The sequence below is a fragment of the Simochromis diagramma genome, unplaced genomic scaffold (genome assembly GCF_900408965.1).
Source record: "Simochromis diagramma unplaced genomic scaffold, fSimDia1.1 OVJJ01000305.1, whole genome shotgun sequence".
In the NCBI taxonomy this organism is placed as follows: domain Eukaryota; kingdom Metazoa; phylum Chordata; class Actinopteri; order Cichliformes; family Cichlidae; genus Simochromis; species Simochromis diagramma.
This window is the reverse complement of record NW_024387169.1, coordinates 1,637,011-1,664,137: the sequence shown is the minus strand read 5'-3', so window position 1 is coordinate 1,664,137 and position 27,127 is coordinate 1,637,011. Positions and strand designations below refer to the sequence as shown.

Sequence of the window (27,127 nt, the reverse complement as noted above, 5' to 3'; positions counted from 1 at the left end):
AATATAAAGGGCAGCAGGTCTCGTGTGGCGTCTGCTTGGATGTCTGTGTTGCAGTGTGGAATTCGCCTTTGTCCAGTCTGTCGGGTCTCAAAATGCTATTTTGGTTCTCTAAACTGATTTTTGTGATAAAAACAGCTGTGAAGAACTCAATTTATATGATTTACTCGGTTTAAACGACTAACACGCATGAAACTATTTGTCTTAGCTTCATGCACGTGTTGGATCCATCACGGGTTGTGGTCACGTGACCAAACCCAGGTGAGTTCCTACTGTTTGATGAAGAGCGGGTGGGTGGTGCTTGAAATGTTACAGACTATTGAGATGCAATCCAATCCCGTGAATTGGACTATTAATCCCAAAATAATGATTCTGGTCAGCCTGAATGGGAATTCATGACAGTAAGGAGTGAAAGTCTGATGCACCTTGAACTTTTATTCAACATCACAACTCCTGTAGTAGACATTTGGTCTGAGAGAACAGCAGACTATGGATATCTAGAGGTATGTCTCAACAGAAAACCACTACAGGTATGAAATGAACAAGAGAAGACAGAAGGTTAAAACATGGCTACAGGCCTGCATGCACAGAACGATGGAGGATATATTGTTCTCTAGGTAGGTGCTGCACAAACGGCGCAGCCACCGTTCAAACTGTAGGTCAGTCAATTCTGTGCAGGGAGCGTTCTTTTCAGTGAGCTGTCTAAAGCAGAGTTGCACGCACAGTCTGATGTACATCGCACAGTAGTGTTGGATAGCATCGTGAACGACAAATCCAGTCAAAAAGGCACAATCCCATCCTCAACAGTCACCCAGCAAAAAGCTTAGGGAAACATACAGGCTGAAGTCCTCAGACTAAAAAAACTACAAGTCCCACGGTTGCATCCAACAAAGTGCTCTGTGGATGGATGGTATAGCAGCAACTTGAGTTACAAGAACATCAAATCGACCGAAGTGACAGCACACAGTGTGTGTGTGTGTGTGTGCGCGCGCACAAGTCTGTAAAGCATTTTCCACTGGTCCTGGGTCAGAAAACAGTCCTAAAGCAAATGTTTTAAACAGACAAAGCATGTTTATTTCAAACTAAAACAATATGCAGCCGACATCAGAACATCCCTCTGCTCCTTTTTCTTTTTCTTCCCCCGGGCATGTAATGTTCTGTTTGTGTTCACTGGATAATTAGAAACAAATTACAGACATTTATTTTGGGGATACAACATTTTCATGTTTTCTATTTAAAATGCTCATTTTTTTTTCCCAATTATAAGCAGCTGTTCTGGTTTTAATGTATGGAGGCCATTTGTTCTGCTCAGGAGAAACAAAAAGAAGAAAAAAAAAAAGCATTGCAAGACACCACAAAAGCATTCATTGAAAACTTTGCAGTAGCATTTTTAAAAGAAGAGGAGACAGAAATTGGGCCAACAGCTGCCATTTTCAAGTATATCAATCCGTTGTCGAACAGCCAGGATTTCTTACTCTCTTCCATAGGAAGGTCAAAGCTAAATTTCCCCATATACAATTGAAACATTTTGGCAGGCAATTTGATAAAATTCACCAAGCTCATAATTAAAATGGGTGGTGTGGCATTACAACTTAAAAAAAGGAAAAAACGAAATAAAATACAAACAAAAGTCTCTATCCATAAATCAGCTAATGAGCCTTCTATTTAAGTACACTGGTTTCTGTGAGGATAAAATCATTTGTTATCAGACAGTGTGAGTCAGTATTCGTCATGTCCCGTGTGGTGGTGGTAGTTTGCTGACATGAGTACAGAGAAGAAGAGACAACTTTACAAAATGATCTTTTACCTACTGAGTGATGATTATGTCCCCTCAGTGTCTGTGACAGTGTCTACCACTGGCAGACTTGCAGCATCCTCCACGGGCTCACTCTGATCATTGTCCAGCTCAGGTCCACTGACCCCCTGCGGTTGGGGAGAGGAGGGTCTCTCTTGTGACTCCTCCTCATCCTTCTGTCCACTTTTCTGCTCCTCCGCAGAGTGAGTCGTATCTTCGGGGGGGCTGGCAGCTTGTGTGAAGGCCATGGATGAGTCCTGGGACGATGCCTCAGCAGGTGGTGAGGCATGGCTAGGGGTTTCACTGTCAGAAGAAGCAGTGGTCTGAGAGGCGGACTGGGCTATAGGCTGGGATGGTGAATCTGTGCGTGGAGAAGTCTCTGGTTGTGGCGACGACTCTGACTTTGGAGGCGCCTCAGTCAATGTGCTCTGACCTTCGCCGTCAGATGACGGGTCGTGCGAAAGCGTCGAGGGTGTCGGCTGTGCCTGGGGGGCCTCGGATGGAGTTGGGATTTCTGACTCAGGCTCGGGCACGGCTGCTTGGTTCTGTGATGGAGGAGGAGACCTGATCTGAAGTTGAGGCGCTGCCTGATTGAGACCCAGCAGAGGGAGCTTGCCCTGAGCTTGAGGCAAAAGCGGGGGCTGGAATCGTGGCTGAATCTGAGGGTTCAGTTTAAGCGGAGCAAGCACTTTGCCTTGGTTCAGTGTCAGGTTGGGATTGAGAGGTGGAGTTGGTAGAAGAGGTGTGGGCAGAGGGAGAAGGGGTGCTGAGCCTCCACGTTCGCGGTCCCTCTCTTTGTCGTGGTCTCGCTCGCGTTCGTGTTCTCTGGTGCGGTCGCGGCCCCTGTCTCTCTCGCGCTCCCTCTCGCGGCTGCGGCGGTTACCATTCATCTCCCTCCTGAAGTCAAAATCTCTTTCATCTCTATCTCTTTGCCTGTCCCATGGGCGTCTTCTTTCATCTAGGTCTTGATGGAGCTCGCTCTCAAAAGGAGCTGCGGCATTACCACTACGGTTCCAAGCCTGTGGCCCCCCAACAGCTCCAGCATTTACAGAAACACTGGCTGCTGTCCCGGGACGGTTATCAAAGCGGCTGGGGAAGTTCTGCCCAGGTGTGGGACCAGCCTCCGGGAAGCCCTTTGGACCACCTGGGGCCTGGGGGCCTCCTCGCATGCCATCACGTTCATCAAAGTCCCCTCTGGCTTGGTTCCAGCGGTTATCGGGTGTAAACCCTGCAAGAGCCTGCAGACGGCCTACGAGGCTAGATCTGGCTGGCTGAGTACCTGGGGTCTGGAGCAAAGGTGGTCTCACGCCTGCTCCTGATCCTGCAAGGGGCTCCCTATGCTCTGGGGGAGGGGTCCGCAGCAGACCCGTGCTCTGCTTTTCCATCGGAGGAAAGCGGTAGTCCTGGTCTTTGCCCTCGTCAGCTCCAGAGGACGACTCATCTTCTGTTTTGGATACATTTTCACTGGTTATGTTGGGGGGCCGGTGGAAGGGGTCCAGCTGAGGGAAGGGAGCCCTGGGGCGGGATTGAGCTTGGATTGGACTGTCTAGGAGGCCAGGGGTTTGCTGGGCATGGGCCTGCTGCATGAGCAGCGGGAAGCGAGCAGCAGCTCCGGGTTGGAGCAGGTTGGGGCGCACATCCAAAGGCAGCAGGCCGGGCATCCTCTGCCCACTCAGTCCAGACTGATGCAGGGGGTGGGTGAGGGAAGCTGTAGGGTGCATGCCCAGCAGACCCATTCCACTGCGGACAGCATTCTGCATGCCTGGAGATGAACACAAGTGCAGACAGAATTGTTAAAAAAAAAAAAAAAAAGGAGACATAAAAATGAATACTAGAAATAAAACTATTCAAACACATTAACGATGTGTCACCTTGCAGCGTGAGCTCCGCAGTAGCATCCATGCCCTCTGCAGACTGTGTTTTCTCATTAGCGGCCTGCTGAGTTTGCACTCCCACTGGGTTGAACACGCCAGCTCCTGGGATAGCCGAGGGCATGAAGCTACCCGGGATGGTGCTTGTTGGAGGAATCATAGCACCGAATGGTGAATCCTTGACAGCATCTTGGCTGGAGCCCACTGAAGGCTGAACCAGAGCTACAGGTAAAAAAACAAAACAAAAACATATTTAAACCTGATGGTCTAATAGGGAGCTCCACTTTCAAACTCACATCCATGTACTGGTCATAGGTGAAGCATATAGATACTCACAGGCAGATGCTGAGGCCATCCCTGCTGTCTGAGCAGCCTGCATGAAACCTGGACAAGAAAGAATCATTTGTGTAAGCTGGTCAATTTTTCTTGGCCTCATCTTTTTACAACATGTGCATCATTTACCTGGCGGAGGTTGTGAGGCATTGAAGCTGGCCCTTATGAAGGGTGGCGGCGGCCCATAACCTGGCGGAGGTATGCCCATGGTGACAGGGAAGGCAGGAGGCACCAAACCGACCGCACTGGGAACTGCCTGTGCAACCGGAAGCTGAATATGAGGGATATAAGACTGTGTAAACAAAACGCTGTTAAAAGAAAAATAGTGTAACCTCCCAAGTTTTATGATACACAAATCCCTTAACACATTTCAGCAACTCAAAGTTTCTTAATGGTTTACAACAGTGTAGCTAAACTAATCAGAATCAAATCACGGAGGTGTACTCCTTTTACAGTTTACAGGCAGACTGTACCTGCACTGGCATCATGGTAACCTGCTGGTTGAAGGTCTCGGTTTGGGTGTTAGATGCTGCTGTAGTCTCAGTGCTTACTGGCTGACTTGCAGCTTCCTTGGCTTGTTCAGTATTCTTGGCAGCTTCCCACTCTGCAGACACAGACCAAAAAAAAAAAAAAAAATGTTAACAAATACTGTTCAATTATTTGTTTGGATTAAGGAGTTCAGTTCTTTCTTTCCAACTCAATCTTATTCCTCACCGAGTTTTCCAGTGGATGATAAATAAAGGGAATGGGGCAGAGAGTAAATTCACTTAGATGATGAAATGCCAAGATTTGTCTGCCTGGATAACTGTTTTGTTTTCATCATTTGTGCACAAACTCGCATGTTTGTCCTGCTTTTATTTCAACAAACACCGCCACAGAATTAACAGAGCCTGAGTCTGTGCCAAAGAAAGGCTTCTTTCCTCTTACCGTCATTGACAGTCTCCTGGTCGATGATTCCTCCTTCGGCAAAGCCATCCAGGTCATCCAGCTTTACCTTCTCCCAAGGTATGTACGTGACACCCAGGTCCACATCCCAAAACTGCTTGTACTCCTGCTTTACACCTTTATTCAGAGCCCACGCAATCTGGATCAAAGACGCACAAAAGGTCAAGATAACAGATTATTATTATTGTTTTTTAATAGTAGCTTCTTGTAATATACAACCATGTGCACCTAAATCTAAAGCTTCACCGTGTAGAACGAACAAAGAACACAATGGAATAAACTGTATAGGTAATGTGGACCTTGATGATTTTGGAGCCAATCTTAAACGTGCCGGTGCTGAGCTTCTGACGGGCACGGTATGCATCCTGCCTGTGGACCATACAGATGTAGGCACAACCTCTGGGAGGGATCATCTGCAGAGAGACACGAGGACAGGGGAGGTTAAAGAGAGCAAAAGAGCGTAGCGGAGAATACTGGCAGATTTGTGTGTCTGGTGAAAGAAAGATAGTAAGACAGGCATTTAAAAAACAGCTACAGTAATGACAGGCTGGGGCACCGTCATTACGTTTCTTGTCAAGAGATCAAAACTACACACTGCAACCAAATTAGAGGGTAAAGGAGGGAGAGGTCTGCTTACATTGATGGACTCAATCTGGCCAAACTCTTCAAACAGATTGGTGAGGTCTTGCTGAGTGGCCTTTTTATCCACCTGGCCCACCCACAGAGTTGTGCTGCACACTAGGTAACGAGATGGGGAAAAAAATAATGGGACTTTTACTCATCAGGGAAAAAAAAGGTTTGCAGGTGGTAAACTTAAAATATTTAACAGAACAGAACAATGACTTCCTCTTACCACTGAGAGTCTTGGACCGTATGGGAGGAAGTCCTTTCTTTTGCCGCTCCTTCTCTCGTTCTCGGGCGCGTCTCTCACTAGAATAAGACCGCGAGGACTTCCTCTTGCGATCTCTAGAGCGTGACCGCGACCGTTTTCGATGCTTGCGCTTCCGTGAGCCGGAGCGCGACCTAGACCTTCTCCTCTTTGGAGACCTGAGGAGAGACAACGCCAAACCTTTTGGGAATTCTCTCCAGACTGACTTTTTGTCATGCTAATATTAAACCCTGAGCTTGTTCCTTTTAAACATCAAACCCAGGTATCAAAAGTCAAACCAACCTGGAGCGTGACCGTGACCTTGTTCTAGACCGTGTGTTCAAGGTCTTCTTCTCTTCAGCCTCAAAGATCTCCTCTTCCATCCCATCCGGGCCTTCGTCTAGATCCATGTCCTAGAAAACCCATGGGTAATTTCAGGTAAAGCCCATCTCTAGAGCTAACTAATCATTTAATGCAGTCCTGCTTTTAGACATGCATTTCTTTCCAAATATTAAGTGCATACACCAACCTCTAAGTTAGTGTAAAGTTGCAGTAATGGCCCACGGGCATACCTGCTGCTGGTTGTCTATGGAGTCGTCGATCTTATTCTCTGGCTCTGGAAGCTGAGGCTGGCTGCTGCTCTGAGCATTCGAAACTGAGTTCTCTTGCCCAAAGATCGAGTCCTGCCCTTCTATGTTCATTGCCTGCAAAAACATGCAGAATGCAAGTTGTAGCAAATCATAAATCCAGAAAAAACATAATGTTGAACAAAAAGGCCGCTCTCTGTGTGCGTGCTCTACCTTCTGCTGATGCTCCAGCAGCTGCTTCTGAAACTGCTCCAGGTTTTGCTGTTGAAGTTGTTCAGCCAACTGATGGAAGAGGGAGCTGTTAATGGGCTCCGACACCATGGGCCTGGAAGCAGTCAGCAGCGTGATTAGACACAAACTCTCAGGTGGAAGCAGCAGAGTCACTATTAATGAAGGACTAAAACAAACGTCAAACACACTGAACTCACAGTTGAGATGTTGAGCTGTCCTTTTTAGATTCTTCATTACGCTCTGAATCGTTCCCAAAGTCAAAAGGACCCAAAAGTTTCTGCAACAGAAACAAAATGTGAGTAGAAATAAAGAGAATTCAAATGAAGCAAGGATGCACGCCTTCAACAACATCCATGCACACAAGACCTTTGACTGTTTACATACAAAATTCCACTAACTTTGTGTTTTAACTCTTTTATAGATTTCAGTTTCATTTCTTTCTCGCTGGCCAATGAATTCAAGTTCTTACAAAAAAAAGTGTTTTTTGTTTCAATGAATGCAAATGTTTTTGCAAATACAAAAGAACAAAACTCCAATAAAACCGGTGCTGCTTTTAGATGTGCATATATACATGGAGCCAACTCAAAAACATAACGCCTCCAGCTCTGGCTGCCACAGAAGCATAAAAATAAACTCACAGCTGCTGACTGCAGCATTACCTTATTAAAAGAGGAGACCCTCTGCTCCAGGGGGTTGAGGCTGTTGGCAGTAGCTGCCGCAGTGAGCTGAGCTGTCAGAGCTTGCAACTGCACCACTAGGCCAGCATCCAAGGCCTGCAGCAGGGACGGTTGGGGCTTCTGCTGCTGCATCTGCAGACTCTGCACCAGCTGCTGGAGCTGTAACAGGCAACAACAAAGTAAGTTAAACACCTTCTTACTCCGACAGCTACACATGCTGCTCTGATGTAAACACTTTTTGGGAGGATGTGTTCACTTACCTGTTGTCCCTGGGGACTCTGCAAGATCTGGGCCACAGCAGCCACAGTGTCGGTGTTGGTAATCTGCGAAGCCCAGTCAGGCAGACCCTGCACTATGTTGGCTGGAGTGGCCGGTGTAGCCGGGGTCCCTGGATACACAGAGAGAATCACGAGGTTGCCGTGTTCAGATATGTTAAACACCACAGTAGCAGTGATTAGAAGAGCAAATCTGAACTTTAATGTGCTTCTACTGACCGGGTGTAGTGTTGTTGACCGGGGCAGCACTGCTGGGCATGACGGGTGTGACACTGGGAGGAGGAATCCCCGCTGCCATATCCAACAGAGGCTGAATGATGTCACTCTTGAAAACCGCATTCTTTTGCCACAGATTCAGGACTCTCACAATCTTACTCTGGAATTTGGATGACACAAAAACAATAAGACAAATTATTTACTCAAAAACCTTCTCTCAGACACATGATCTTTAAATATTTCTGTGACCGATCACACATGAGACATGCGTACTCATTCACAAAACAGATCGCACTCATTCGAAGGCCCTGTATGTCACAATAATGTCCTGGGAAACCGAGAAATGAGAAGCCACAGAGAGGAACAGAAAACCTATTAAAAACGGTCTAACCTTATCATCTGAAGGGCAGCGATAGAGGTGCTGGAACGTGGAGATGATATTCTTGCTGAAGCGCGGGGCAAATACGTCCTTCTCTGTGCCAAACTGGTGTCGGGACTGTCTGACGATCGAGTCGATGACATACAGCCCTGGGACTTTGTATTCTGGCTTGCACTGTCGAAGAAAGACAGCTGGTGTTGAGATATATGAACAGCAGAGCAACATACGAATATCTCTGCACCTGCCTGGATGTGGCTCATGCTTCTAATTAAAGCATTAACTCACCTTCTGTATGAACTTCTCTACACTCTGGACAACATGCTTGTAGAACTGAAAGTAAAGCAAAGAGAAAAAAATATTTTGAGTGACTTGAGCAACAACATCGCAGAGCACAGTAACAAAAGGGGAACAGCACTGAGGGTTAAAAAAATAAAAGAGACTGGATGGAGGCTCTTAAGTAAATCGTCTTATTTCCCGGTTCCTCAGATTTACAAATTAATGACATGCACAAAAAAGAAAATAAATAAATAATTGCTTTTTTAAAGCTTAGTTCTGTTAAAGGAGGATACAACAGACATGACAGATGGAGACAGCATCATCACTTTCTTGTGGATTTAAACAAGAATTCAAAAACTAAAAAGGCCAAATAATAAAAAAAACAATTATTTTACTATCTGCAACAGTGTGGCTGTTATTATTCATGTCTGTGAACAAACATCGCAATTACTGCACGATATAAAGTCATGAAATTTAACAGCTTTGCAGACAAGATCAAAATTACGGCTGAGGGCGGGAGTGAGCAAACTCATGAATACAGATTAAACACTGTAATGATCACACCAGCCTGCAGGACACTCTGGAGTTAGACAACTAGTAGCACTACTAGTATAGATATTCTTCTATAATTAAAATACAGACAAAGTGACAAATTAAACCCTAAAGACTAAAAGAGCAGAGTAACAACAAATGTAGATGCTTTCACACAGTCCACCGTATGGAACAATTAGGCACTAACACACTGAGCAGGAAGACTCTGATTTTTTTGTCACGCTGGAAAGACAAACATCTCAGTGATTTCAGAGGTTCATCTTCTTCCAGCACAGACATAAACCATAAACAGGTCCACGTTCTATGACCTTGATGACTGTGCATTAGTGTGATATGCAAGAAAAAGCAGAAGAGCAACATTTCCTCAGGGGAGAGTGTCAGTGCAGGGCAAAATAAGACTGCGTCAGCAAAAACACTCCATCAACACCCACACAGAGGAATATCGCTCATGTTTCCCACAGGTTTGAATTTATTTCTGGCGGTGCCGGTGTTGGGGCAGGCACACACTGGTAGGGAAACGCAGGATGGGAAAAGCCGGTTGTAGCGGGTTAAAAACAGCCCAACCTTTCAAATAAGACTCAGGGGGCTATCCACTAGCAATCGATCTCTGCTGCTGTTGTCTTCGTCTCAAATACATGAAAAAAAAAATAAAAACACTTGGACTGACTGCCCAAGCAGATCCTGTGTGCGAAACACAGATTTATAGCAGAGATATATATAGACTGTCTAGACAGGTGTGTTAAAAAGTTGAAGTGTAGCTATAAATGTATACAAATGTGTTCTTAGTGAGTGCCCTCCTCATCCTACGTTGGAACATTTAGATCCTGAGTTGAAGGGTCTCTTCTTAGATGACGATGGGTCACGCTTTCATCAACATGAACTGAAGAATGATGTCCTACTTTGGAAAATATATGTCAAGATACACTGAAGAGCTTTTGATGGCTTAGTGAGATTTTTCTTTGGATTTATCTCCCATCTTTAGTTTAACACTATAGTAGTTTACACTGCCACCCATGGATGGCAGAGTGGATTATCTATGCTAGGACTTCAAAAGTCCCACATACATTTCTGTAAATTAACATAAATCAAGAGCTAGAAGTAACTTAGATTACTTAAACTAATCCAAACACCAGAATGTCAAATACTTGTACTACTCTGAAACTGAAAGGTTCTTCCTTATGTACAACTTACACCACTTAGCAACTCTTAGATATCTTGGCCTGCACAGCTGACATCTATAAAGATGTGCCAGTGTCAGGTCATTCCTGTTATATATGCAGGCCAGAGTGGGGTTTTTACTCCACATAAACAAATATTTGCCAAACAAAAAAGATTTCTGGGTTTACTCTTAAGAAAAAAAGTAACAATGACCAAAAAAGTAACAATTTTTTAAAGTGGTATTTAGTTTAGCCAAATACAAAATCCAGGTCAGAAAAATCAGCAAAATCCAGAGTTTTCTGTTAAATAAGGTAAAGCACACTGCTTGAATTAAATGTATGCAGACCAGTCCTGCAGGTATACAGCACAGGTATAACAACAAGAACAGCAACAGTCCTGACTTGTATGGCCACTACTGCTTTTGTATGACATTTCCCAGGTTTGTGCCCCTGTGAGCCAAACTGTTTAAAATCCATTAATGTTTATGTACTTGCATACAATTCCCCAAAAACTCAGACCAAAAGAGCAACAACTCAAGCTACAGGACCTTACCTGAGTAAGCAGTAAACCACCCTGGTAACTACTCAGGATGAGGACAAGCCTGTCCTGGCTTCAGTAAAAGGATTCAGATCATGTTTTTTAAAAGACAGTTTGCCAGTCTTGTTTGTAGTCTAAATACAGGCCAACAGTTTTGGTCTGTTGATGGGATGTCTTCCTGCGTTACCAGCACTAAATTCTTTGCCTCCTCCCAAATTAACCTGGACATTGTGAGGGTTAAGCCCCTTTTCCCTGAAGTACCTACTCAGATTAACTCGCCACGACTCGACATGGATCGACTGCTTTTCCATTATAACAGAGTACAGCTTAAATGTGAATGGTCGTCGTCATAGCAACGCTGCTGAGCGTCCTGTGACGCATTCAGTATGCGATACGAACGCTACAGCAAAGGTGGATGTCGATCGCTCCTCGGTCTGTGGCTTTTCGGACTCGGGGACCACAGCGTTGTTTCAAAAATGGTGGTTTTGATTTTCGGGAACGAGAGACTCATGACTCATCAAGTGACACCACTGACCAGCCAATCGGTGGCATGCAGTCTGATGACATCACATTTTAGTATCGGATCACTTGGTACATCGGCCGAGCAGTACTATTTTAGTACCTGGTACTATGACCTAATGGAAAACCCCAAAAACTGTGGCGAGTTAAGCAGAGTAGGTACTAATGGAAAAGGTGCTTTAATCTCACAGAGGAAAAAAACCTTATGGCATGCACAGAAAAACTATTTCATAAATAAATCAGAAATGTCAGAAATAGGCTTAATATTGAGAGAAGAGAGATGGGTATTACAGTGTTAGCTTTAGTTCGTTTAAATCATTATGATTAAATTAAATGCTTTAATGGACATTTTTTGGCTGAGCATTTTACACTTGAAAGTAACAGCCTCACAGGCTTTTCTCATTTAAACAGGCAGCATTTCAGCGCTTTGACAGTAAAAATATTTGCCAGTTAGGCACCTTCAAATGTACTTTTGAAACTCTGTGCAGCACTAAAAGTGACTTAGTTTCATACAGAACTTTTTGGTAGACATTACTTTTGTGCACCCATTTGCAGCAAAATCTCTTCATATCACTGACATCTAGTTTAACTAGACAGCTGCTAATGCTAATATTGTACTCATGAAAGTGCATTGACAAAGATTAAACTTGAAGATTTTTTGAAGCTTTCTTGTGAAGTTTAGATACACAAGTGCCATGTTAAAATACAAAATCCCATCAGGAAGATCTTTGCTGGGGCTCAAAGATTTACTACTGACTCAGTCTTTTGTATATTTGTACAACTGCACAACAGCAATGCAGTTGTGGTTAAGCAAATGAAAGGGAGCCCTTCACCACAAGTATTTACACAGCCTGCTAAGAAAAGTCAGAATTTCTAGTTAATGATGCAATTCTGCAAACAGCCAGCAGATGGAGTCAAAGTACAGCAGAGGAGCTGGTCTGATGCTGTTTCTTTATCACAGAGAGGACTGTGGAGGAGTGATTCCAATTACATAAGTTCAGCTGCAGTCAAAGTTAAACTTATCTAAGGTAACATACCATATAGAGCTTTTTCTAAAACTGCCAGCAATTTTTTTTTTTTAAAAAGTCATTAGATATGATACAAGTAAAGCTAAACAAACAAGCTGGTAGTTTTGAAATTTTGCCAACACATAAAGCTGCAAACTACAATATTCAATATATACACATTATACATATGCAAGGGAAAGTGAAGCTGAAATAAGTCCACTAGAAATTTTCAACACAAGAAATTTACAGCAGAAACTGTAAAGTATGAAGACTTAACATGGTGTGACAGTGAGAACTGCAGTACGTCATTTACAGACTCAAGCTTGCAAACAAACTTTAGTAACTTTATTCATTTACTTTAAAAGCAATCGTCAGACTATTAAATAATGAAAGTAACTGCACCCTGGAAACAAAGCATGTCACCTTTGTTGTTTATCTTAGATTAATAAATGTGCACACTGAGCGACAACTTACGGCAAGTACACGTAAAACTATGAGTACGGTAACTCAACTACTATTGCCATTGTAACACTGGGCACACAGGACCAGCTTTCTGGGGAAAACAGAGGGCTTCAAGCCCTGTTTGAAATGATGCCACTGTTAGATCAGCCCTGCAGAAAGACCAACTATTTCCTCCTTCAGAGTTCTGTCTCTTGTGATTATCTACTACAAGAATTAAAACCTACATAAAATAAGCTCCTCCAATGATCCAGCAACCTGCTAGCGATGGTTCTTCCCTGTGATCACTAGGATCATAAGCTGAGATGCTGTGTTCAGCTCTGTCTGTCAGGAATTGTTGGCTCTTGAGTGGACCATTTAAACTGTTTAGATGTGACTTGATTTGTGATGCGACGCCGTAGGGAGACTGAATGGAAAATTACACATAACGAACTGAAACAAGACTGAATACTGGCACCAGGACACATAAACAGTCCTTTAAAAGATTCCATTAGAAAGGAAAACTTGGCTTGGTGAATAAATTAACTGGGTGTTTCATCTTCACTCCATTAGCCTGCTGACAATGTATTTATATATTTTTTTTTACTTTTGTATTCTCCCTGTGCTTTCCTTTAAGGTCTCTTCCTTGTACAGTAAAGGCAGACACTTCCCCTACGTGACCCTTAAACTGTGATTTAGCTATAACAACAACAGCGGCAGCAACTTAACTAATGAGTCAAGTTGGGTCTGGGTATGAAAAGCAAAGACAACTGTCGTGAACATTTAGCAGACAGTCTTCTTCACAGAGATTCTTCACCCTTTCCAGAAACCCTACTGAGCGCATACTTTCACACCAAAGAATTAAAAAAACAAAACAAAACACATGCTCATACATAACCTGCTGCAGTGTGGACCAGTCTCCAGGCAACTGATCACACACTGCACAGGCTGTGTGTGTGAAAGATATGCACAACACTACCTGCAACTGTTACCGAACTGCACTCATCCTTGTACTTCTAGACAGAAGACATGAGCAGCACAGTAGCATCACTGTGATTATGGTGGTTTGTGTCCCTCTATAGACATTTACAAAAGTACTGAGTAAGTAAAACACACGTGCATGTTTCTGATGAACAGATTATGAAATTATGCAAACACTGTAGATAATTATGTACTACTGTCATAATACTGTGACCCCCCCCCACACACACATTTTGAAAATGCTCGAAGGAATAGACAGAAACTGAAAGGAGCAAATTACAGACCATCGTGCGATCAGACTACACCCATCTTCACAATATTACAGCAACTACTTTAAAGCTTTTCTTCGACAGCACATGATGATGTGAGAGTGAGAAGGACTGAGACAAAAGCCAGAGAGTTAACGTCCCACTGTGCAGCTCATCCCTGCCATTCATGTTCAACCTTATCCACATATCACATAATCTAGTCTACCACCATCCATAATTAGTGGACATAAGTGGATAGATATTAGCTGAACAGGTTGTGAAATACGTTAAAGCCTGCCTCGTTCTTTCTTCACTTTTTTAAACCTCTAGTTCTTCCTGAGCTGTTTTATGTTTGTAAAGCTTGATAAATAATTGTGAAGCACTTTGTAACTCTGCTATAATAAAGGTATTATCATTTATTAGTAACTTTGGTAACCTGCGGATGTCATGATGATGACGAAGAGTGTAAATGATTAGGTTATATTTAATCGGGCAAATTTCTTCATGAGACAAAGTGATAAGGTGGTGCGACAGCGGGATCATTTAAGCAAAGCTGCAATCTTCACCACTTTTAACAGAGATGCCGTTCTTCACTCGAGGCACCAAACAAGCATCGGCCACATGCTAGCACACGTGTGGCGTTTCACTGCAGATATAGAAACCAGGACATAATCAATTCATACTTCCTGAATGAAACGTCTCTCTCGAACCGACGGCTCAGCAGAGAGCTTTGTGATTTTCTATGTCAGTCAGGATCATTTAGGCTGAGCTCAAACGTTTCACAGCACTGAAATGTAGCAGCGGGGGAAAAAAAACTGAATTTGTTTATTTTGTTAATGTGTAATTACATTACACCAGCAGCCACTACATGCAGTCCTCACAGAAACACCACCTTAACTTCTGCAGACTTTTCTGCCACTGCAGGGTCTCAAATATTATCTGTGATGCAAAGTGTCGCAGTTTTCAGCAAGATTTAAAACATAATTCATTTAACATGGAATGTGATGAATGCTTTCATGTAGCTCTTAAAATAAACACTAAATCTTTGCTTGGTAATTTTTTGCTTCATTCGTGTGACATGTGTTCAGATTTAAAGGGTTTCTGTCAGACTACTTAACCAGCCTAATTATTTTCTCTCAACCTGCAAATACTTCCAACATATAAAGAGTAACTTCATCTCTTTGTATTTAGCAGTCACAGACTCAAACAGACTTTAAGTAAATAAACAAGATAAAACCCATTTAAAAATAAGTTACATATCTAGTATTTTCTAACTGGACTCTGGACTTTTCAGATTAATATCTTTAAATTTCCACACTAACCTGAGATGATACGCAAGGGACATTAGAATCCACTGTTACAAAGGACCATCGTGCCACATTTATAAGTATAAGGTAAGGAAATTTCCTCTGCTCCTTTACTGTCTAACAGAATTGTTTTTAAAAGCCATAACTGATCCTAGATCAGTGGATCTATTACACATTTAGTCAATGAGGCTCTCTTCTGTGCAGAAAACATCTGTTTCGAGCCTATTAGGCGACACAAATCCCTTTGAGGTTTGTGTCAGTGAGGGCATCCGGTGTAAAAGTCTGTCAAATCAGACGTGCACAACTACCTGCTGTGGTGGCCCCTGAATAAGGGAACAGCTTCTATAACTGGTCCTCTATTAGCTCTCATAAAAGTAACCATGCTGGGTACAGCTCACTGAGCTGTGCAGCTTAAGGGTCTGAATCTGCCCCTGTTTGTTTACTGTGTCTCTCCCCCAGCCTTCCTGTCCACTCTCAAACTGTCCTGGCATTATACAAATATTCTAAAAAGAATAAATATTCTAAGAAAGTATCCAAGTCACTGCGTGTGACTCTAGCAGCTAATGGCATCAGCTTCATGGAGTAGATGTTAAATTTCTTGTTTGATATTGCAGCAAATGCAAAAAACATAAACGAAGCAGCACGTTTAAGTTTAAAACATCCATTAAAAAAAGGAGAAAATAAAAACAGCATCGAAACAGTTGCCAATTATTCCCAATAAAAGTTTTCAATACAAATTCACGTGTAATAATTAATCTTACAGCTTTCATAGCTACATACATCTGAAGTATCCTGTAGAGTAAATCTGTTACACACCGAACGTGATGTGAAAAAACAACAACACGAAATTCAGAAATTTCCAGATCCAAACTTGTCGTGTAACATATATACACACCGAACGGTCAGATTTTTGCTAAAATTGGTTAAAAAAATAAACAAACAAATAAATAAAGGAGTAGACATGAAGCGATCATAAGCTGGTCTTGATGTTTCCAAAAAGAAAAGGAGGAAACAGATTCTGTCTGCATCCAGTTCTCAGGAGCAGCAGCAGCATTTTAAATCGGGGCCTTGAGGGCCGGTGTGCTGCAGGTTTTAGATGTGTCCTTGATCCAACACAGCTGGTTTAAATGGCTAAACTACCTCCTCAACATGTCTTGAAGTTCTCCAGAGGCCTGGTAATGAACTAATCGTTTGAGTTGGGACCTTATCTGAAAATGGAGAGGAATCATTTAAGAGAGAGCCGACTGACCTGGAGCAGCATCTAACCGTGCGCCTGAGGTTAAATAGGACTATTTTACCATTTCCATCTCATTGTGTATTCAGTAACAGTGCGCGATTTGAGTTACGAGCACACCTGTTGCGAAATGCAGTGATCCAATTGGTCATTGGATCCGAAAAATCTAAAAGATGAAGCCTGATTCGAAAATAAATGCAGCAAATTCCTCCAGTGAAATTACAAGGCTGGAAGTCAGTGGCGGTAAAATGACTTAAGATCGGGTCATTTTAGGTCAGTCTAAAAATATTTGCATGGATTTTATCGGTTGTATCCTGTAGTAACTAATCAACTACCCTATAGCAACACTTGTGTGTGTTGTTTCCTCAGACTGCAGAGAGGTTCCTAATTATTCCTGATCATTCATTACCTGACACACACTGTTATAGCTGCTGTCAGGTTAGGTTACTTTTAATATTTAATGTCTTTTTGGTTCAAATAATGGTAGTTTGGTGACAACTGTAATTTGCACCAACTTATAGTTTAAGCCAGTGCTAAAGGTTGCTGTTACAGTTCTTGTATTGCTACCTTTTAGTACAAACTGAACTGTGAATGAAAGAAATATAGTTTATGTTGCAAAAGAAAGCCACCACTTGCCTGTGGGCCACACAGACGCTTAATCCACTGAGACCAATTCATTTCACAATAATCTTCACAGGTAATTTTAGGTCTTAACGGATTCTGTGCAGACGGGGATCAGTATCACTTATTGCATGGTTTAAAGGGGAATGTTTCAGAGATTTTTTTTGTGTTGAAAGCTGTCCTTTTCCTGGAAGTACAGGCAGACTGATACACACAAACAACACAAAGAAAAGAGTGAGACATCTACAGCTGCTGGTGGGCAATGCCAAGTGGGTCAACACGGGTAAAATATAGGCAACCTACAAGCGTACCCAGACTGTGTAAGTGGAACCCGGCTGGTTCAAAACCATGTATTTCTCTCCTACTTGTTGCTAGTCACAGACGAAATGCAGAATGTGGCAAAAACGCAGCATTCGCTGGTTTGTAGCAAGTCGCCGGTAGCTGTGCACCTTACAGGCGTTAACGGTTTTACATTAATGCCACGCTTTCATCAATTTTTAAATAACTTGGCTGTGAAAATAATTGTCTGAACATGTGTGAGTCTGTCAGGCTGCTTCAAGAGAACATTTTAGAGCGCAGCTGATGATCATGAGTTAAGGTAACTTTTCCTTTTTTAAAGTGCAAGACCGTCTCTTCTTATCCAAACTCAAGATACGCTGAAAGACAAACTAAAATCCTGTCTTTAATCATTCATCCAATTTCAGTATATGGAGAATAGTAACAATCCAGTAAGGTTAAGTGCTCTTCATATGCAACCTTACTCTGAGGCTGTACTGCCCATTAAACCAAATTAAAGATTTGATGCTGTGTCCACAGGAACAGTTTTCTGTGCTGGAAGTTTCTATTTTACAGTGAAGTCCTTTGTACAAAAACACTTGAAGTGCACTGGGTTGGAAGATGCTAAGTTTCTGTAGCACTGCTGTTCATTCCTCTTACAGATATCTACACTAAATAATAGCAGAGAGTAATCTAACTCTGGCAGTGACTAAAAAGACCATTTCTAATCTGGCTATGAATGAAAATTACTTTTAGAATCTTCATTCATTTTGAATGGCAGCATAAAAACTGCTGCCTGTGGACATCAGTCTCTTAGAAATTTGTGCTGAATGGGTAACATGATAACAAAGCATCTGAGATGTAATGTCAGATGCTTTGTTGCACCATCCCGGCTGGTCACATATGCATCGTTTTCCATTTATTATTTTTGTTTATCACATACAAACGTATGTTGGCTGTTTTGAAATGATCAGCAACGTTACAGAGAAACTTCTAAAATCATGTGCCGTTCTATCCTACGGATCAGCTCCAGCACTGAAGTACCATCATCAATCTAGTTTAAGCGCTCTAAGCTCTCCTCCATCTGAGCTCGACTCAACAAGAAGCAACAGCCCCAACCTTTCATTCAAATCACCATCTGAAATATGTAGATTCAACTGGATTTCTCAGTTATTTTACACGGCATCATGAAAAAGGCAAACTTCCTGCGTGTACAAAAGACATCAATTACGACTGCTTTGCCAAAACATGGATTTACAATTTTTAAACTGTGAACCAGACAAACCTCAAGCTTCAATGAAATAAATATAAGATTCTAATAAAAACTTAGTCTTGACATGCAAATCTGAGTATTGCTGGAGATAAAAGCACTAAACGTGTATATTTAATGTTAAAGGACTCATGCAGTTAACTGTATACTCAACATTTAATAAATAACTGATGGCATCTTAAACCCAAAGCTAACACATTTCCGCTCCAGCTCCATCCAACATGAAGCAACACAGAAGACTGACTTTAATTAACTGCACCAAACACAAATATCTTCAAATAACTCATGAAGAAAATCAACAAGACTGCAACTTCAATTTGAAAAACAAGAGTTCAAAGCCAACATCGACCAACGCAAGACAACCAGAACAGCAAAAGCTGTGCATCTCTGGGTGTGTGGGAACAAATTCAGTTCAATTATTTTAGTCTTCTTCCATCTTCCTTGTGAAACAACCCATACTCCTACCTAAGCTGGTTAGGGATTCTCTTATCTCTTTGTAACTCTCTCCACCCCATCCTCCTGCTTCACTTTCAGTGCTTTGGGGGAGCTGGGAGAGCTGCTGAGGGAAGGGGAAACGGGTGTTATTCACAGGTAACACAAGGCATAGAAACACCACAAGAGCAGTTCCTTTAGAGTGCAAACAGGACAAAGAAATATATCATGAGAGGACTTTTGTTAAAGGCTGGTGTCCTGAACTCAAAGTGTCAGGCCCAGAATTCAAGTGACTAAAAAATAACTGTCATTTTGTAAAGAAGGAAACTGTGTTTTGGTCCTTGAGTATTTCATAATAAGAACAACTTTAAGCAATAAAGTCTAAGGAGAATTTGTTAGTGACTAATGATCAGCGATGCAAAAGACCTCCCGAATTATAGGCACAGTGTGCAGGATACCAGCCAAGCATGCATAATAAAAAGCACCGTTCTGGGAAAACACTTTTTTGCCCACTTTGAAAAGTAAAAATGACCTTCACCTTTTATAAATCATCTATATATAAAATTAAGTAATAAAATTTAATAAAAAAAACCAGCAGCATTTCTTTGGGTTTCAACTGATATTTTTTTTACTACTAAAATTTCTCCAGATGTAGAGTCTCATTTTCTGCTGGGGTTTTTAAGACACACAGATTTTGCTGTGTATTGGCTACATGCCATGTGTTAAGGCCCATTTATCCCCATGAATCATCATGTGTTTATGATACACTGACAGACCTGTAAACAGGAACCAACATGCAAAACTACTAAAATATAACGGTCCACCTGCAACATGAGGACGCACAGTTACTGTTGAGTAAGCAGGGTGAGACTTTTATTGCTATTTGTTCATTTTGTGACGTTAGAACTAGTTACAAATTCAGCTAAACTAATAATAGTCAAGTGAAATACAAGTACAAGAGCTTAAAGCATTTAACAGCACGCAAGAACAGAAATGGCGCCAACTACTTTCAACACTATAACAGCTAACAACTATACAGCTACGCATGTGTCTGCACTTTATTTTCAAAATCAGAAAAAACTACAAAATAAAAGCGAAGGTCGGAACTCACTGTAGGATTTTATTTTTCCTCCATCAAAGTCATTCTAGGAAGTTGTCCATAGATTTAAAATCAGACAGCAGTAAGATATATTTAAAAAGCTAATTTGGTTGCATCCCGCAATGTAACTCACTATTTCCATGACAACATTACACTCTGTTTCCCACACATGGAAAAGTATTCAAGCTCAGTCTCAGTGGGCAGAAACGCCTCCCAAAACAAATTCACTGCCATGTATCCTTCAATTTAGCCAGATTAATAACCAGCTCTATCTTTACCAAATTTAATTTCAGCCTAATTATAACACTCAGCTCTTGTTATTATGAGATGTGAATATTGCAAACAAAAATTAAAAAAAACAAGTACTGCAGCTTTTACACGTGTACCACTGAACATAATTAGGTCAGAATAACAACTGGTTGCGTATCATTTTTAGTCAGAGGATTTGCAGTTATGGTGCTACATCATAGGAAAATAATGATCAAAAACCAAACTAATAAGGCAGATGATGTGAAGCTGTATTCTTTTTAAAATCGTCCACACCTTATTTGATGCTCACGCAACACAAACTGCTGACTGAAGATTGTTCTGTTTGTTGTAATTGTGTAAAATACACAAAAGACTCCAATAGGACTGGTTTATACTGGGATCAGTCTAAATCTGTTACAGTGGTCAGATTAGGCATTTGTAGAGCCTTGACCGAGTGATGCATCAGACCACAGATCAATCAAAGCCAGCAGAAGGGACGAATTTGCCCCAGAATATTTAGCACAATCAGTAAAATCTGGAGATTATATGACACAACCAGGGTATACTAAACATGTGATTGGCAAGTTGTTGGCCAATGACAAAGTTCACAGGTTCACAGTCAGGTCCTGCTCTCCTCATTCATCATTTCAGGTTTTAAACCCGTAAGATAACAAAGGCTAAAACGCTCATTTTAAATGATGTCACAGTGGCAAGCTGCCGTAGTCTGAATGTGGCTTAATACGCTGTTGGCACCTAATACATTTACCTTAATGTTTTATGTCTAACATCTGTTTTATTTAGAATTATAACCGATTTACTCAAGGCATCCCATCTATATTTTCCAGACCACAAGAAGTGCTAAAGCTGCTGTGCACTGCTGTTGGCTGCTGATGTGTTAATATATGTAAAAACTGATCAAATGCAGCCTTTTAAAAACTTTGTATTCACAGTAACATGTGTAGAATTTCCAGTGTATAAAAGAAATCTGTTATCAGTTTGTGAATTCAGCCATGATTTCAAATAACAGCAATCAAACAGTTATCGCATATGTTAAAATAACTTTGATGAGTTACAAAGCAGACTTATATAAATAAAAATAATGACTGCTGGATTTAACTTTAATTCCCGAGTTTCTGGCACTGTGCACGCTGGCTCACTGCACAGGAATGAAGCTACTGTTATACTTGTTACTAACATCTTTGCCTTTTACACAATGAAAAGTCAGTTTTATTAAAAAAACTTCTATAACTAAAACGAAGAGACTTATAAATACAGATGGTGAAAAATGTCTCTTCAAGCTTGAAAATGTTATTTACTAACAGCCTAGCACATAAATGAACTTTGTGCAGTAACAGGCAACGTTGACATGCAGACGTTAACTGAAGCAGGCAAAAAAACCTCAGTGTGCTGTGATACATGACCTGTTTTTGAAAACAGAATAACTCAACATCACTGGGTTCAGTTACTTTTCATACACTCAAAATGTTAACTGGTACTTTACCATGTTCAACACATAACAAATAAATGTCTGATTAGAAACATACTATAAGAAAACTACATAAATTGATAAAAACCTATAGATTTGATTGGTGTTCGACTTTGCTGAAACTCCCTGTTAAACTGGGATGTTTGGCTAGCGAGGTACTTCAGTCTCACTGCACCCCTCTAATCGTCATATTTCCCACACATATAAATCAATAAAGTCATTTCTATTGCATGAAAAAAAATCAATTAAAAAAAATTGCTTATTGCCTGAAGGCTGATGAGAAACCATAAAAGGTAGCAGAAGAGCAACACCTCATATATTTTTTAATTCTTAGGTAATTCAGCTTTCCTGGGCTTTTATTAAACTGTTCTATTATTAAAAGTTATGCAAACACCACACAGTTTTACAGCAGAGCAGATGAGTTGCACACACTGCTGATGAGTTTATATAACCCTACATTCCTTTGTAGTTTATCCAGTAAACAGCATAAGATTAGCATAAGATTTATAAAAAAAAAAAAAAAAAGCAGCTTCTTTTGGCTTCTCCCTTATTCACACGTGGTCATTACAGCATATTTGATTTGGTATATTTTACTCCACATGCTGTTCCTACGCACAAATGTATGTTTCCCTTTGTCTAGAATTGGAGGTCTTATGTGTGTTAAGCCAAAGGGCATACAACCACCTGCACTGCCATTGTAGTAAAAGTCAACATTTGTATTTTCATCTTTATTCCTTTAAATACCAACAACCACATATTGTTTTGGATGCATCATTTAAAGACCAAATCAGAATGTGACTGAAGATGAGCTGAGAGTAAAAATTCAATTTTGGTCCCACATTTTCTTTACCATCTTCATACTGGATAACATTAACATACAACTTTAGTGGGCTGTGACCTAAATTGAGATTTAAAAATTACTTGAGGTCTATTCTACTGTAGGAGCAACTCAACAAAACTAGAATAATGTTGGTTGCTAGACCATGCATATGTTTATATTTATTGGGAGCCAAGGAACAGTTCTCTTTAATAATCATGTCTTTATTCCTCTATTACCTGCCTCATCCTATAACACTGCATACTTACTTTTATAGCCTTTATTCCAGACTTGGTGATCTGAGTCATCTTGGCCTTGGAGATGGGGGGCTTGTACTCATTCAATGAGTACAGCTGAAATATGAAAGGAAAAAGACAGAGAACAGCTTGTTTAAATACTGAAGTGATCCTATAAGAACCGTAAACTGCCACCCAATAGCTTTCTAAATGAGTATCCCCCTTCACCAACTACAAACTTTTATTAACAATTTAAAGAACCTTGGCTTTCGCTATCATGGGGCTCAGAGAGACACCAAGTTCACAATAAAGCGACGTCGGGGGCTTGCCTCTGACTCAGGTATTTGCGTTAGTATCGTCATTAAAACAAACACTCACAATTCGATTGCGGTGGACAGCGGATTGATTTTTTACTAGGATTAAATGCAGGTGTTATTTACAATGATCATCATGCTAAAGCAAAGACTTCGTGTTATGTAGACAAATGACGGCTGCGGTCTCCGCTTGGAGGCTTCAGATAGCTATGGCTAAACTTAACAGTGTGGATATGCGCTGCTACTTCACATTGTTTAGGTTGCATATACCGGGAAGCTAACTGTAATTTGGAAAGTACTGATTCACAATCATTTGTTGTTTCTTTCCCAGGTGAATGAGCGCTACTCTGCCCATGGTCACATCAGCTAGTTAGCTCAAGCGGTTTTGCTAATTTGGAGCTAGCTAGCGAGCTAGCTATTTAGCGCTACTGGCAGCCGCTGGGTTATATTTGTTCACAGAATTTAACCCTGATTAGGGCTGTACTAACAAATTAACTCTCTTCTTGCATGATGTGTGGCCAGTTTATACGAAGTACACACTCACTGACTTTACGTTACCGCTGCACTGCTGTGCAGAAACAGCGGCCTTGCCAAACACTACCCTCTTCTTTACTAAGATGCTAACGTTAGCCGACTAGCTACCGCGACTGTGAATTAGACAACATATCCTCAATATACTCAAATCTTTTAGCGAGAATCTATTACAAACCTCATTGTTAAAGGCTTTGACCGCCTCCATAGTGTTGTATTTCGACTGGCAGACCACAGTAAATATTTACAAACGTCTCCTCGATAACCGGTTAGAGGCGTGCATGCCCGACGCTTGCTGAGATGGAGGAGACTGCCAATATGGCGCATAACCTCAGCGGGGAATGTGGAGAGAAACCGGCGACTCCTAGCGTCAACGAGTCGTATCAGACGGAATGTTGGTGTATAATGAGACCTGATATGATGTGTGGTGACGGTGGCACTGACAGAAAGACAGGAGGCTGAACTGGAGGTGTTAAGATTTTCATTGTGACTGACCACAGTGGAGAAGATTCGGTTAGTGCATCAGGGGGACAGGTTGGGCGGTTTGGAGACAAAGTTGGGGATGCATGGCTGAAATGGTTTCAACCGATGATGCTTTGAAGAGGAGAGAAAGTGGTCAAGTTGAACAAAGGATGCCGAGGATGGAGCCGCCAGGCAGGAGGAGAAGAGGAAGACCACAGAGAAAATATATGGATGAAGCAGGACATGTTTAGTATGACAGAATGCTGCAGATAGGGTGAGATGGAGGTAGATGATTAGCTGTGACACAACCCTTAAAAAGAGCATCTGAAGCAGTACATTATAAAACCTGTGGAACCCATGGGTATCAGTGGTGACACTCACTACAGGAATCATACAAAGAGGCTGGGAAAGTTCACTTTTCTGACTTTATTTCCCTGTATACAAACAAACACATTCATTCCAGAATTAAGAACAAACATCACACATCCCTTCACAATTATTTACATATTTTTTTTAACTTATACAACAGATGATACATAAGGGGGAAAATGCCTCTGTATTCTGGTAGGTCCTGTCATATATTAAAATCCTGTTCGGCCTGAGGTGTCCAAACCTACTGTGCAGTCACATAATGTCTGAATTTATTTATAACCATCCACTTATCTAACTTGTACCAGGTCTTTAAGACTTGTTTGTATGATTCCAGGAGCGTTTTCCTGAGAGTTATCCTTAATACTGCTAAATCCCCACTTTACTTCAATATACTGTATGCACAGATGTTATCAGTTATAAAGTCTGTCACATTTTAGACAAGATTTTGTCTCATACTGTCAACGTTCATGGGCAGAAATGACAAAAAATAATCAGTGTAGCTGAAATAATTTAAAAAGTTTGTTTTGGTTTAGAAGATTAAAAAAAAAAAATCTTCCACAAAAAACGAGGCGATCGCTACATTTCAGCAGTAAATTACATTACAGTCACATGAATTTGACACTTTTGAGTATTAAAAAAGAAGAAATTCTGATTTGAGACCAACATTTATTCTGTTAGTGCAGGCCCTAGTGTTCAGTCAGCAAAGTCTTCCTAATAAGCATGAATATAGTATTTCTAGGGCGACGACATACACACATTATTGAAAAAGCTTCTGTAACACATGTGTAACAGGCACTGAAGGTGCATGGCACCAATAACTGACTGTGAATAGTTTAAAAACAACAAAATTCACTACAGATAAATTCAAAGTGTTTCCATGCAGAGAACAACGGAGACATTATTTCCATGCACTCCACCGTTCCAAATATACAGTCTATACATAGGTTCATAAAATTATAAAAACAAACAGCTGTAAAAATTGCTAAACCTACAAATTAAACAATAAAAATAATACTACGACACATTTCACATTTTAATGTGTGCTGCTTATCATACACCGTCTCCACATGGAACTAAAAACAACAGTTCATTCATCCAACTACTAGTTGAAAAGAACTTGAACATAAACAGAGTTCTCAAGTGAATAACCAACAGCAGTGTGTGTGTGTGTGTGTGTGTGTGTGTGTGTGTGTGTGTGTATTTGATGTATGTGACTGTGAGGTCCTCAGAGTCCGAACACCATAAAAAGTCATGAAGAGTCTTTATAAACTGGTCTCTACCACAGGAGCGGCTATGACTGACGCTTCAGCCTTTGCGGCCTCTGACGCCACCTGCTGGATGTGTGTGACACAGATCTCGTGCACCAGAGGTCCGTTGGCCTCCTTCCACTCTCTGAACTTGTCTGAGGTAAGCTCCGGGTCAGACAGGATCTGTTCTATTGCCTGCAAGTCCGCCTCTTTTGCCTGGGCAAAAAAAGTGAAAAACTGAATATGCATAAATTATTTAACTGTATTTTTTTTGCTATTCGCAAACTAAAAAACTAAAAAGGGAGGTGAGAAATGTACCTTTAATGTGCTGTTGAGTGTCCTGATAAGGTGCAGCTTGTCATTGACAGCCTGGTTTTTGCAGCGTCTTACGAAGGAGGTCCTAAATTCCTTTTTCGTGGATGGTTTACGTTCTCCTATCGGCGACAGACTGGCCTCCTTCAGGTGAATATACAGCTTCTCCATCTCATCGGAGCCGTTCTCATGATTGCCTGCAACAAGACAACACACTTCATCATCATCCTACATGCAGTGGTTGCATTGAGTAAATGCCTGCTAAATTAATTCAAATGGCATGCAGGCGAGTCAATTAGATTAGTTACAGATAGAAAGCTCAGAAAAGGAATAAGAATGTTAACAGTCATATATTCTGTTGATCACTGATGCTAATCAAAGTTCTGAGAAACAGGAAACGTGCTCTGCTTCTTAGAGCTGGAAGTGGGCCACGAGAAAAAACGGCATATATTAAATATTCACCTTTATTTTGCGTCCTTAAAACTTCCCTCTGATCTTCCCCCTCAGCTGAAGGCGTTTCCTCATTAGATTCAGTGCCCGAGGAGTCCTGGGTGGCCAAGTTCTCCAGCCTTGTTCCCTCTGCCGTCTCCTTTTGTGGAGGCTGATGCGAGTGGACCTGGGCTGAGCACACCACTGCTGTTTCCCCAGCAGAAGGAGCTGCCTGCGAGACTAGGTCCAACCAGGACTGTCTTTGCTTGGTGAGCGAAGAGGCGGAGCTCTGAGATGTCATCGTACTGACAGGTGAGGAGAGCGAACCGTTAGCTTCGCTGGGGACTGCAGAGGAGTAAGGGGGAGGAAGGGTACCCTGAAATACAAATACATTTAAGTTAAGAGTTTTTTCTATTAATTAATCCCATTTGGTTCCACTTGGTTTTATTTACTTGTAATAAAACATGTAGTGTCCCTTAAAGACACAGCTGCCTTTGCAAAAGTTGTGACCGTGTATTTAATCTAAACAGAATGTAAATCTTT

The 27,127-nt window shown here is 41.4% G+C and overlaps 2 protein-coding genes across 7 annotated transcripts in view; both read right to left on the bottom strand.

Annotated features, from left to right (window-relative positions):
- Positions 1-24,159, bottom strand: part of scaf8 (SR-related CTD-associated factor 8) — a 44,675-nt gene extending 20,516 nt beyond the window's left edge. The window contains exons 1-21 of one of the 6 annotated variants that reach the window (XM_040049045.1): positions 23,941-24,159; positions 22,951-23,034; positions 8,460-8,504; positions 8,187-8,348; positions 7,799-7,955; positions 7,565-7,692; positions 7,287-7,463; positions 6,825-6,904; positions 6,610-6,721; positions 6,382-6,513; positions 6,113-6,222; positions 5,795-5,988; positions 5,579-5,679; positions 5,241-5,354; positions 4,924-5,080; positions 4,470-4,600; positions 4,126-4,288; positions 4,000-4,047; positions 3,664-3,885; positions 1,805-3,554; positions 413-1,167 (exon numbers count right to left, since the gene is read on the bottom strand). In XM_040049045.1, coding sequence (XP_039904979.1) covers positions 1,819-3,554; positions 3,664-3,885; positions 4,000-4,047; positions 4,126-4,288; positions 4,470-4,600; positions 4,924-5,080; positions 5,241-5,354; positions 5,579-5,679; positions 5,795-5,988; positions 6,113-6,222; positions 6,382-6,513; positions 6,610-6,721; positions 6,825-6,904; positions 7,287-7,463; positions 7,565-7,692; positions 7,799-7,955; positions 8,187-8,348; positions 8,460-8,504; positions 22,951-23,034; positions 23,941-23,970 — 4,083 coding nt within the window. In that variant the 5' untranslated portion in view covers positions 23,971-24,159 and the 3' untranslated portion in view covers positions 413-1,167; positions 1,805-1,818. Of the gene's footprint in view, positions 1-412; positions 3,555-3,663; positions 3,886-3,999; positions 4,048-4,125; positions 4,289-4,469; positions 4,601-4,923; positions 5,081-5,240; positions 5,355-5,578; positions 5,680-5,794; positions 5,989-6,112; positions 6,223-6,381; positions 6,514-6,609; positions 6,722-6,824; positions 6,905-7,286; positions 7,464-7,564; positions 7,693-7,798; positions 7,956-8,186; positions 8,349-8,459; positions 8,505-19,063; positions 19,158-22,950; positions 23,035-23,940 lie in introns of those variants that run through there. The other 5 variants (XM_040049048.1, XM_040049046.1, XM_040049044.1 and 2 more) reach the window with 5 other exon arrangements.
- Positions 24,160-24,635: 476 nt separating this feature from the next.
- Positions 24,636-27,127, bottom strand: part of LOC120744558 (connector enhancer of kinase suppressor of ras 3-like) — a 43,565-nt gene continuing 41,073 nt past the window's right edge. Inside the window, exons 23-25 of the mRNA XM_040049050.1 lie at positions 26,618-26,960; positions 26,162-26,352; positions 24,636-26,059 (exon numbers count right to left, since the gene is read on the bottom strand). Of these exons, the coding sequence (XP_039904984.1) occupies positions 25,859-26,059; positions 26,162-26,352; positions 26,618-26,960 (735 nt within the window). The 3' untranslated portion in view covers positions 24,636-25,858. The remainder of the gene's footprint in view (positions 26,060-26,161; positions 26,353-26,617; positions 26,961-27,127) is intronic.